The sequence below is a fragment of the Beta vulgaris genome, chromosome 8 (genome assembly GCF_026745355.1).
Source record: "Beta vulgaris subsp. vulgaris cultivar EL10 chromosome 8, EL10.2, whole genome shotgun sequence".
Classification (NCBI taxonomy): Eukaryota; Viridiplantae; Streptophyta; class Magnoliopsida; order Caryophyllales; family Amaranthaceae; genus Beta; species Beta vulgaris.
Genome location: NC_079209.1, coordinates 21,477,220 through 21,490,483, shown reverse-complemented (window position 1 = coordinate 21,490,483; position 13,264 = coordinate 21,477,220). Strand labels below are relative to the sequence as shown.

Here is a 13,264-nt window from a genome sequence, read left to right as displayed (position 1 = left end):
CATTTGAGATCAGTGAGTGTCCTACTACAACCAAGCTATGAATTCAGCATCACTAACAAGTCCTTGCTTGGCTAAAGTATCTGCAACAAAATTTAGAGTGTATAAAAAAAACACTTAATTAAAACACAAACGACATCAAATTTGCTTTCACAAAAAAACACAAACATATATATTATATAACCTAAAAAAAATTGACTAACAGATCTATTGCATCTATAACACTAACCTAAAAAAATCAAATCTCCATACACCAAAAAAAGGAAAAATATTGTAAATCAAATCGGCCATGGTTGAATACGAACGGTCGACGACCGTGGTTGAAGACGGACGAACGCGAGAGGATGAGAGAGATGGACGAACGTGAGAGGATGAGAAGGTTAGAGGAGGAGAGAGAAGGAGAAGAGAGGAGGAGAGAGAGAGAGAGAGAGAGAGAGAGAGAGGAAGAGAGGCGTGCGTGAGAGGAGAGAGAGAGAGGAAGAGAGGCGTGCGTGAGAGGAGAGAGAGGGGGTAAGAGAGGCGTGAGTGAGAGGAGAGAGAGGAGTCTTAAAACCCAAGCTAAATATTTTATTATTAATTTTAAAAGTCTATTGCTGCGGTTTTTTACAGGAACCGCAGCAATAGGTTCAAATAATAATTTTTTATATTATTTTAATATACTGCTTGCGATTCCTTGCAATATGTTTGGTCAAATAGTCAAAAAATTTCAAAAAGAATTTGTCCAAACCATATTGCTGCGATTTTCGACCAAAACCACAACAATATAGTTATTTTATATTTTTTATTTTCCTTATATGTTATATATTGCTGCGTATGGGTAAAACCGCAGCAATAAACAATTATTTTACTAGTGTATCTCTATGGAGATAGAGTCATTAATGATATTTTAATTAAAAGGAATTGCATTTAGAGATAATATTTTAAAAAGTTCCTTACACAATGTTTTTACCATAGTCTAGTATTCGCTGGCTACTAATTCATACCTTACATTATTCTTGATAATTCCAAAGTAGTAGCCATCTTTAGGGGAATACTTGAACTTTGCTTCGAAACTCCTGCAATAATTGGTATCCCAAGCATATCTCCTGCCAGTCAACGCAACAAACATCCAAGAAGGGAAGTGTTCTTAGGTAAGTAGCTTCCATAGTTCACACAAACATTTAAAGTGACTATTCTCCCCTGATGTTTATCTTAATCTTCGTCCATTCTAACCACTTTGAGGGAGGACTTGGTACTAGAAAGAACTAGACTCTTTGCATACATCCAGTTCATTCTCTAAGATCTTGGGAAATTGAAGATAGTGGAGATCTCTGATAAGTGCGTTTTAAACGCACTTTACGGACTCCTCGCTAAATCTCCACTTCACCGTGTTGTTTTAAATAATGCAGGTCCGTCTACTATGACAATTAGTTAGGTCATTTTCTTTTGAACTTATTTTCAGTTTAGTTAAGTTCAATTTATTTCAATTCAATTTCGGTTATGTTTGGGAAAATAAGCTAAAATAGAGCTGAAACTAATAAGGTAACTAAAACGAGCTTAAATGATAAGGTAGCTGAAAATTTCAGCACCTTAAATTGAGATGCTATATTTGATAGCAACTCAATTTCAATCAATTTTTTATAATTTAAGCTATTATTCCAAACACGACTCTTTATTTAGGTGACTTAAACTTTTAGCACCTACTCATTTAAGGTGACTTAAATATGTTGCCAAACATAGCCGAATCGTTTAGTTCTGTTACCCTTTGCAATTTAGTTTCTCTCCATTTTATTTCATTTCAATTCAATTTCTTTTGGTGCAAAAGGATGGAAGTAATGAAACCTTCAACTACGGATGCTACAAGATATTAAGGTAGTGTTTGGGAACATGTATTTCATTTCAAATTACGGAATTGAAATTAGGAATTCTAAATTATTCATTTCAAATTCAAATTACGGAATTGAAATTAGGAATTCTAAATTATTCATTTCAAATTCAAATTCCTTGTTTGGCAAATACTGGAATTTCCAATTCCGAAATTTCAAATTTTAATAACAGTTTGGGAAACATCGGGAATTACAATTCTAGAATTTCAAATTCTAATAACTGTTTGGGAAACACCTGGAATTACAATTCTAGAATTTCAAATTCTACTATATGTTTGAGAAACAACGAAATGTCAATTCTAGAATTTCAAATTCTAAGAACTGTTTAGCACGCAAGTGGAATTTGAATTCTAAAAGTTTAACGTTTCAACTAGTTTAGTACAACTTTTAATTAGACAAAAAAAGAGAAAACCACCTAGCTATTCTAGGCACAATAAAATCCAATCCAACTTCTCATTTTCTGGAAGACGCTTGAGCATGTCAAACTCTTCCACTGTGCCGCCAAGGAACCTCTTCACAGCCCTCAGAATTTGATGTTGAGTAATAGAAAGAACATTAGAAACAACGTCATATACCTCAGAAGAAGTGGGGTTTGGTGGATCTTTTGCTTTAAGGTAGTCTTTGAACGATTCAGCAAAGCTACTAACCGCATCCGCCAAACGATCCCTTTTAAGTCTCTTGTTGGACTCTCCTGAAGGTGTCTCAGAAGTGCTACCTCCTTCCTTCTCGGCCTCCATAGCTGATGCCGACTCCTCATGTTGCTCCACACCATCACCCACCGCTCTATCCACAGCCACTATAGTGCATATATCATCCCAGTTGTCAATTTGCTTGTTTTGGTAAGCAGAGGCACTAGGATTGTCCTGTTTATAAAACAATAAAGATCAATAAACACAAATGACAAAGATTCCTTGCTTCTTTTCTAGTTATATAACACAAAATACTACTGTAATTTTTAAGGGGGGGGGGATTGTACAAATGTGGAAGCTTTCATATGAGTAACAGATCTGTAAAATTACTCCTCTAGCTCAATTATTTGTTGGTATTTTAGAATAATGGAACTAAAATATAAATTCGAAAGAAATACTTAGAAAGAAGTATATATTCAAGTTGAGCTTAAAACATCCTAGCAAATGGCCAATCATAACCCAAACCACTCTGAACCCACACAAACAGGGTCTTGTTTCTAACTTAAAACCAAAATTAATATGCCAAAGCAGATCTTAAAACAGATCATACAACCTAAATCATCTAACAACATGTTTTTCAGAATGATCTGATTCGTTCATTAAATGAAACAACATACAATGTATGAAAACATTTGGTGAGGTCCACTAACATGATACTAGAATACAACCATATACCAGTGGTATTTTTGAGACTCCTACAGTTAACCAATCTCAAGTGAGGTACAACATCTAACAAACCAACAAACCTCAATAGGTCAGAGACAATAACATGCATTTTCTAATGTAAGTTAGCACTTTAACATATTACAGTATCACATAAAGTATAATTCTACTTGTTTTCTCTTGTTATTGATTTCCAACATCAAAACTCAAAGACCAATTGAAGTTGGTCTTGTATTCAAACAAGAAAAATGGGTTCCAGGTTACAGATAAAAACAGAATACAAAGATGAATTTAGCGATAATTAGTCATACCTTTCAATAATCCTGCCATGCCACAAGGTCTTCGACTCAGATCTTAATCATCTTCCTTTCATCATCCCTTATGAATTTAGTGTAAGTTTGGATTTCTGTGATTGTCGCTTAATGTTTCTTCCAAACTCTAATCCTATTCTTGACATGATCTACCGTAACATGCAATTGCAAATCCAACCTTAGCTTGTCAACCACAGCTTGATACGCTTGTGGCTTAAAATCTCCATCGCCTTTGTTCCCTCCGGTCATTTGTTCAAGCAAAGTTGACGTGAGGATCATATCCATTTGGGGAGGCCAAGTAACATAACTCCTTTTTTATGTTGAGATCATGGGCTTTTTGCCTTGTTTATTCATTATGTATGTTGCCTAAAAACCTGAAAAAAGCGAACAATAGAATCATTTGATTAGCTTAAATAACAATTTACATCTTTCTCTAACATCTAACCAACAAAAACAAAACACAAAAGATGATCAAAATCCATAATTTTGGACCATGTGCTTTTGTTTGAGTCTGCAGTGATAGTTACCATCTATGAGCACTGTCAGGCTAAAGTCGTATCACCTTATCAAAAGTAATCCTAAAGTCCTCTAACAAATAGTAGTCAGGGAAGTAGGGTTGAATCCACAGAGAAACAGTGTTCTTTTCCTAATTGTCAGTCAAATCTAGAGTATAGAAACGAGTGTTTGTGAGTAATTATACTAAACTACACTATAACTATATCAAGAATTATCAAAAATAAAAAGTCTAGGGCATAGGTTCACCAATGATCAATATTTCGGGATGAAACACTAAATTCAACAATTAATAATGCAGTTAAACAGATTGACTCGCTCTCTCAAGTCTAAATCAAGCATAGAACGGTATTAACAGGCTCTCGCAATTTATTAATACCAACTCTACCTATTGAAACTAGCCTTAATATCAAGTTTATACCTCTCGGCGCATAACCTAATATTGCAACACTACAACAATCAAATCAGACCAAATTGGATTGAAAAGACATAAAAACATTCAATATGAATCAACATGCATCAATAACCATCAATACTTTAATAAACATCCCTTCCTAATTGATCATGGATCCCCCTAAACCCTAGAAATAGACTACTCAATCATAATTAGGGAAAACATATTCATAATTAAATAAGCAAACATGAATTAAAATCAAGGATTGAATAGGAATAAAAAGAGAAGAGAAATAATACCAATTGTAGAACCAATCTTGCAAAAATCAAAGCTTCTATTGAAAATTCAATGTAATTAGGAAAAAGCAAAACTAGGGTTCTTCACTAATTGAGAGAAAAAGAGCGTTCTAATCTTTTATGAATTAATGATGGAAAAAACAAAATAGAAAATAAAATAGGAAATAATAATATTCCCTTGAGTCTTTATACCTTTCTATTTCCTAAAACAACTAGAAAAATAGAGTCTAATTCGTCAAAAGATAAAGCCTTATTCGACTAGGAAACCCGGAATAACCCGCGGCCGCGGGTTTTCGACCTGCGAAACAGCGTCAACTTGTAAAGACCATATCTCGCAAACTAGAAGTCGTATCGGGGCGTATAATATACCGTTGGAAATCTCTTCAAGTCTAGTTTCCAACCCCACTAGAATCACTGAATTCCGATATCTGGATAATGAGTTATGATCAAAAGAGTGCACATGACTCAATTTCCATACTTCTTTTAATATGTTTCCGCTATGTTTGGGTTGCAATCCGACTCGAAGATGCCCTTTGGACTCCTCATTTGACTTAGATCCTTCCTAGATGCTTCTCATGCTTAAGCTTGTCCAAGAATACTCCAATTGTGTTCTCAATACCTGAAAACTATCAAAAACACCGAAAACACACACAGGAGTGATATCTTCTCAACTTAAGTAACTATATGCAATTATGGACTAAGAATGCAACTAAATGATCCTAAAATGCAACCTAAATGCATCATGAAATGCCTATATTAATATGACTCATCAAGCACATTGGCCAGGCTGAAGCAATATTTCAGCTGAAGAAGGAAAAATATTTACATTCTATGACTTGTTCTTTTTCATTGATGTTGCTCTTCCTATTATGTTTTTTCAAAAGCATTCCTGGTGGAAATTATTTGACTCCTCGATACTCGATCAAATCCTCCTTTTATACAGACTTTTTATTTTATTTCTCAAAGAGATCATGAACACAGTTTGCATTATAGTAGGAAACATTTGTGCAACTAACATGAACAGTGTAAATGTACTGTTCTGAAATCACCAGCTATTCTTACCTAGGTTATCATTTGCATATATTAGGGCCTGTTTGGTTCATAAAACTGGAATGGAATGGTATGGAGATACATACCAGGGTGGTATGGATTCATATACCCATACCCATTCTAAATTGTTTGGTTCAATCTTGTAATGGATCATATGTCCATTCAAAGTGTTTGGTCTTATCTTGGAATGGTTTCCAAGTCTAGTTTAAATTTTTATTTTTTTATTTTTAACTGTAAGAATATTATGAAGTATGAATTTAGCACTAAAAATATACAGTAATTTGCATACATGTATAAGAAAAAAAAAATAGTCATGCTTGAACTAATACCCAGAAAAGAAGAAAAATATCCAAAAAAAAAGACCCAGAAAAAAAAAGACCCAGGAGAAAAGAAAATGAAAAAAAAACCCAGAAGAAAAGAAAATAAAAAAAAAAACCCAGAAGAAAAGAAAAAGAAAAAAAAACCCAGAAAATAAGAAAAGAAAAGAAAGTAGAAGACGAAGTAGTATGAGATTAAAGCAATAAACAAAGAAGAGTTTTGACGAAGCAGCATCATTCAACCAACACGGAAGGAAGCATGAGAGAACAATATGCCACTAACTAGAAAATTAGATAAATTTTCCAAAAAAAAAAATTCAAAAACAAATAAAAAATCCTATTATTTACAGTTGAAAAAAAATGAAAACACCCATTATAATGGCAGTCGCGGAATAAGAACGACGTCGGAGTAGAAAACGGCACTGAAGGAGATGAACAATGCTAGAGTAGAAGAAATAGGTAGTTGAAATTTCTCTTCCTCTACTTTAGGGTTTGATACTTGTAGGAATGGAGTTAGAAACTTTGGGGGGTTGGTGGGTATGAGATTCAGGGGATTTGGGGTGGAATTAGAATCCAAGGAGTATGAGGTTCCATACCAAATTACCTCAACCAAACACTTGTATGATTTTTAATAGTATGACATCCATTCCAATCCATCCAAATAAGCTCAACCAAACACCCCCTTAGTTAAAATAATGACCAAATAGGAATGCGTATCATCTCAGCAGTCATGAAGTGAACTTAGTCAAATTAATCATATAAATCCTGTTGAATTTTGATAACTCTAAAAAGAAAACATCTGAAGGACAAGCACAACATGATTTGAGAAAGCCAAACAAGATACTCTATTGAAACATTCAATTGTCAAGGTTGGCATAGTAACTTAAGCAGAATGCATTTTTATCAAATTAGTGTGCTAATAATTTATTAACAGAACATAAACATACCCACTTTAGCACCTCAGTAAAGATTTACCAATAACTTAACAATAAGTTTAGTCCTCAGTTACATATACCTATATACATTTTGAAAAGGAACAATCAAGTAGCATGATGTGCCCTTCGCCGCCTTTGGTAATCCGTAAACAATTTTCTAGCAAGATCATCTCGAAATTCATTCCACTCGTGTGAAGACCTAATAGCCATAATATAATCTTCTTGTTGTGCTTCATAAATTCTTTCCGAATTCAATAGATCTTGGTCTACTTCTTGTAATAGACTTTCTTCCTCCAATTTCTCCTGTCTTAAAAAATTATGGAGGATGAAACAAGCATTTATGATTCTAACTTGAGTCTTCTTCCCATAAAAACTAGGATCTCTAATAATACTCCAACGCTTTTTCAATAACCCAAATGCTCTTTCAATGGTATTTCGAGCGGAAGAATGTCGCAAGTTAAAAAGTTCCTTATAATTTGTTGAAGTATTACCTCGCCACAAATTCAAATGGTAACGAGTACCTTTATAAGGAGCTAAGAAACCTTCGCCATTAGTATATCCCAGATCTACGAGGAAGTATCTATTTCTTGGTATCACGAAGGACTCGAGGACCCGATGCCGATCCCTCCCAACCGGGTAGAACATAAGTAAAAATAAGGTTTGGATCACAAGTAGCTAAGACATTAGTGATAATATCTCCCTTTCTGTCTCGACAACGAGGTCGATCCTCAATAGGGACCGTCATTTTAATGTGGATCCCATCAAGAGCTCCAACAACCCCCTCAAACCACTTCCACTTATCATCCTGTGAACAATCAGTGGTATGACTAACTGCCTTGATATAATATTTACCTATCTTCAGTACAGCTTCGAGTACCACGTGAAACTGACGACTAACCGTTTCTCCAGAGCGAGCAAAAATTGATTGCATAGTCCTATTTTTTAAATCATGTGCAAGAATATGAAGGAACAATGCAACAATTTCTTTTATTGTAACGTATTTGTCAAAACAACGTATGTCAAAACGCAACTGCTCTCGGCATATCCTATCATTCCTCAAATCCTCCATCCAAATAGCCCTATTTTGGGCACGCTTACTTTCGTCCCAAGTTATCTCTCTCACTCCATATTTTTGACCATACCAAGCCCCTACTACTACCATAATGAAACCTACAACTGCCATGACCAACTCCGTATCCTCATTGTTATCCCTCACACGTTTTCTCGACTCTTGAACATTTGATGAATCAGACATTTTCTACTTCCACACGGATATTCCAGATTCCTGACAATGTAAAATAAAATCATAATATTGAGTGGTACATAATTAACATAAAAGAGCAAGACTGTAAGTTTATACATATTGTTAGAGAAGCTAACTTAATTTCGTTATCCGATTGAACAACCAAAACATATATTTTAAGGGTGATTCTATTTTTTTTTTTATCTTTTTTTTTATCACAATACATTATCAATATGTAACAAGATACCATCCATATGATAGTAACTTTTAACATAAAAGAAATATGATTATGAACTTATTTTATGTCAAATTAAGGGACTAAATAACAATAGATTACCAGCACTTAGACCTCAAATATCTAAACTAAAGACATAATATAACACACACTTTCCAAATCAAGGGTTTATCTAATAGTAAACAAGTCACGTTTTTTCTTGATTCCTTTGCTAACACCCCTTTTCTCTTGAGTCTAGACCTCCAGGAATTATGAGTGAAGCTCCATTAGCACCATATGTACATATTGCCTCCAAGTGCCTAAGGTGAAGCAGATGGCATCCAAGGTCAATAAGGTGACAACTGGATTCTTATCCAGCAGAAATGACTTCTTCCCAACTGAGTACCTAGACATGGATATGGGCACTTATTTTTGAACCAAAAACATGGAAATTTTTGTAAAATGGATGTGCCTGACAATTTAACACACACCCTAACGCAAACATCTGAATTTGAATTTCATAAGAGATAGATAAAAAAGTACTCGGTAAAGTTTTCGAAAATACTTGATTTAAAGCAGGACACAACTATGCAGACCAAACCAAAGCTACACAGTGGGATTTCATGCTCAACAACTGCACTGACTAGATAGCCTAAATCAAAGTTCCATCTAGGTAACAAGTCCATGTATGAACTAAGGATGTTGCAAATCATATGTGTTTTTATAAAATATCTCATAGGCTATACTGTAAAATTCATCAATCACAGTTACACAATCAACAACAAATACACAAATCAAAGTAAGCGTCATTCAGCAAAAATCCAGAGTAAATTCTTACAAACAATCAACAAATACACAATCAAATAACATAAATCCAAAGTAAAAAAAACGAATTAAAAAAGGCGAGAGTGCGAAAACTACCTTGGAAGCGTTTCTTCGAAGAAGCTTTAGCAGATGCGAAGAGAGAGAAGGAGGGGAGAGAGTGAACTTCATGGTGGAGATTAGGGCAGATGCGAAGAGAGAGAAGAAAACTAGCGTTTCGTCGATGAGGAAGTTGTATTGTTGAATTGGAAATCACGTGGGTTGGGCGGGATTTCAAAATTAAAGTTATTGGGCTATGTGGGAATTGACTGGAATTTGGGCCAATTCTAATTCTCATTCGAATTCCTAATCTTTGCCAAATAAGTGAATTGGCCCAATTCTGAAATTGTAAATAAATGAAGGTTCCTATCCGTCCATCACCGTCACCAGGACAGACACCCGTCACACCACAAAGTATCGCAGTTCGGGTTCTTTCACAGGAGCAGCTCACGCAGGTACACTCATCATCTTACTAGAAGCTAAACAAGAAAAATCTCAGACTTTGGAGATTAAACGGTCCATAAATGTTTAAACCCTAAAAAGTAGAGATCAGTATTCAATATTATGTACTCACATTAATTCCTCTCCTTTTTTATTTTACGGATATTTGTTGATTTTCCTGCTCCTTCCAAAGTTGGCATATTTCCATGGCAGTAGGCTCTATTGGTAAATTCCATTTCCATTTTCGCATTTTTTTCCATATTATTATTGTTTACATTTCCATTTTATTGTTTACTTCTTAATTATTGTGCCAAAATGCATTGTAATATAATAAGTATTGTAACTATAAATAGTTTATTTTAATTATAGTTTGTTATTTATAATTTTGTTTATGTTTTTGTGTAGATGGGTTGGATGAACATCTGCTCAATGAACTTGTTGCTCGGGGTTCATTGGATTTTGATGCTTGGACTACGCTCATCTCGAGTGTTGAACAAATGTACCATGTAAATAGTTTTCCCGAAAGTTCTCTATCCAATCAATGTATATCTTATGCGGCGCAACCAACTATTTGTTCATCAATCAAATAATATAAGGTTGTGTTTGGATTTGGGTTATTCATTTCAAATGTTGGATTTTAAAATTCATTTCAAATCCTTAGTAATGAATTTGCTTCCAATCAAGCAAAGCTTTAGTAATGAATTTGTTTCCAATCAAACAAAAACAAATTCGATGGTTTGTTAATGGAGGAGAGAGAAAGCTTCAATGAAGGAGAGAGTTCACTAATAAAATAAATAATCCAGATTAGAAAAACAAACATATTCGAGCTTGAGAAAGCTCCAATGGAGGAGAGAGAAAAAGAGTAGAGAGAGAAAGGAAGAGATGATGTTTGTCGTTGAAGGAGATGGAGTGAAATGAGATAAGTTGAAGTATTTTGCATTTCAAATGACAACAATTTTTAATGGATTTCAAATGACATAGGTTTAGGTATGTTTAATATGGATGTGGAATTGGGTCAAATCCAATTATAAATTCTATGGTTTGCCAAACATGTGAATTGGCCCAATTCCAGCATTTCAAATGAAATGTTTGTATCCAAACAGGCCATAATTGAATTCCCCAAACCCCTTCTCCTTTTTTTTTCCGGGTTTGTGAGAGGGTTAGATTGCTTCCTGTCATGTCCTCTACATTAAAATTTCAGTTATTTCTTTGATTCTTTTTTCTTTGGATGAGAAGGAAAAGATGGGCTAGGAAGATACTAAGTGCTGCTGGTAATATAGGAATGTGGAATTTATTGAATTTATTATTTTCTGTTTGACAATGCTGCTTTTAGGAAAATTACTGTTTTGATGTAATTATGAATATTTTGTGATTGTGCAGGATGATATAGATAAAATCAGTTTGGTATATGACTCGTTTTTGTCCGAGTTCCCCCTCTGCCATGGATACCGGAAGAAGTATGCTGAGCATACGACACACTTATGCAGTGCGGAACGTGTTGTTCGAATCTTTGAAAGGGCAGTTGAAGCAGTGCCATATTCTGTTGGTGTATGGGTTGACTATTGTAGCTTCGATATCTCGTCTTTTGAGGATCCATTGGATGTTTGCAGGTAGAAATACTTATAAATTGTAAACATAATAACAGCTGTTTTGTTTATGGCATGCCATGCTGGTGATAGTTTTTTAGTTTGATACTCCCTCTGCTTTTATTTATTTGCTACATTTTCCAAAAAGGGTTGCTTTTTTTTAGTTGCTACATTTTCTTATTAGGAGACTTGGCCCACCAAAAAGTATAGTATTATACTCCCTCCGTCCCAAAATATAGTTCTCATTTCCCTTTTTTCACGGTAATTTATGCAAGTAGAATATAAGAGGGATAATAAAGATTTTGTTGACCCTTGAGTTTTGAAGATGACCTAACCACAAAAGACATAGTATATTATATTTATGTTGTTGCAAGGTAATTCATGCTCGAGCTAAGAGAATACTTGATTGAAGATTAAAGCGGAGAATTAATCAAGATCGAATAAAGATGTTCGAGAAATGAAGAATCAAGCATGGAATGAAGATTAGAATACATTAGGGTATTTATTAATCTTCTTGTTAAGGTTGAGTAATAGCTTTATTAAGTTCGTGGTGAATTCTCAAAGGAACTTGGTTCTGTTCCCATGAAAGGAACAGACCTGGCACTATAGGAACAAGGCTTAGGAACAAGACTTAATAATTAGGGAACAAGACTTTAAAACTAATTTAGGAACTCTAAGTGACTAATATTGTGCGCCTAATGTAATTGTGTGCCCAATATAGTTGTTAGAGTTTTTAGGGATAATTTGACTAAGATCCATAATTTTAGGAAGTTAGTTTAAGTTTGTTAGGAAAAGATTTTAAATAGATTTTCTGATTTTAAAATAACTGATTTTCAAATCTTATCTTTTTAAAATATATATTTTATCTTTTATATTTTATTTAAAAGATTTAGTTTTCGAAAAAATATTATTTCCGGTTTTTAAAATGTTTCGGATTTTTCGAAATACAAAACTGTTTTCCGGTTTTTATAAAAGATTTTGAAAAAGATATTTTTCCTAAAAACTAGCTAAAGGATTTTTATTTATTTATTTCCTAAATTCTAGCTTACACGCCTAAAGTTTACTGCTTCATGTTTATGGAGTTAGTGGATTTAGTGGCTAAGTTAATTATCCTCCAAGTATTTAATTAAATTAAATAAGATTAATTATTCTCCAAGTTTGCAAAACCACGTACTTTGTTACTGCTTCTATGAATGAAGTAATGGATTAGTGGATGATGTACATGACTTAGAATAAATAATTTAATTTAATTAATTAATTAGAAATCATGGAGAACATGTGATAATGGTCTAAGTTAGTGGAAATCATGTCTTGTCTTAAAGTCTATAAATAGGCGCCTAATTCATTGAGAAAATTGTGTCTGACTTAGTTAATTTGTCTTAAGTTATCTAAAGTGTCAGTGCCTTTCCTTAAGAGAATTCATACTTACATTAATCGAGTTTTTATTACTCTTCCATTGTTTTACAAAGTGTATTTTTGAGAAAAAGGGTTTGAGTGAACTCTTGTAAGTGTGAGAAAGCTTTGAGTGAAGCAAGAGAAAGAGAAAGAGAAAGAGAAAGGAACTTCGAGTGAAGTTTGAGAGAAAACGTCAGTTGTTGGGAACTGTCGTTGGGAACTTGAGTTGAGTGACTTAAGTTGAGAATCGAGAGAAAAGTAATAGGTTGTAATCAGAGTTGTTTTGGCCTATTATAGTGGAAAGTTGTTTAAAATCCCTTGTGGTCGAGGTTGTTTCTTCCTACTAGGCCTAGGAAGTTTTTCCTCGTAAAAAAAAAGTAGTGCTTATTCTCTCACTATAATTCACCCCCCCTCTTATAGTGCTCATATTATACAACAATTGGTATCAGAGCGGGAACTCTAATATTCAAGAAACCCTGTTGAGTTCAAGATCT

The 13,264-nt window shown here is 34.0% G+C and overlaps 1 protein-coding gene across 1 annotated transcript; it reads left to right on the top strand.

Moving 5' to 3' along the window:
• The first annotated feature begins 9,848 nt into the window (after positions 1-9,848).
• On the top strand, positions 9,849-11,403 carry LOC125491552 (pre-mRNA-processing factor 39-2-like). The gene is made up of 3 exons (XM_048634468.2): positions 9,849-10,014; positions 10,195-10,295; positions 11,170-11,403. Exons 1-3 carry the CDS (start codon positions 9,996-9,998, stop codon positions 11,401-11,403), a joined length of 354 nt encoding a protein of 117 aa, XP_048490425.1. The 5' UTR covers positions 9,849-9,995.
• Positions 11,404-13,264: the final 1,861 nt, after the last annotated feature.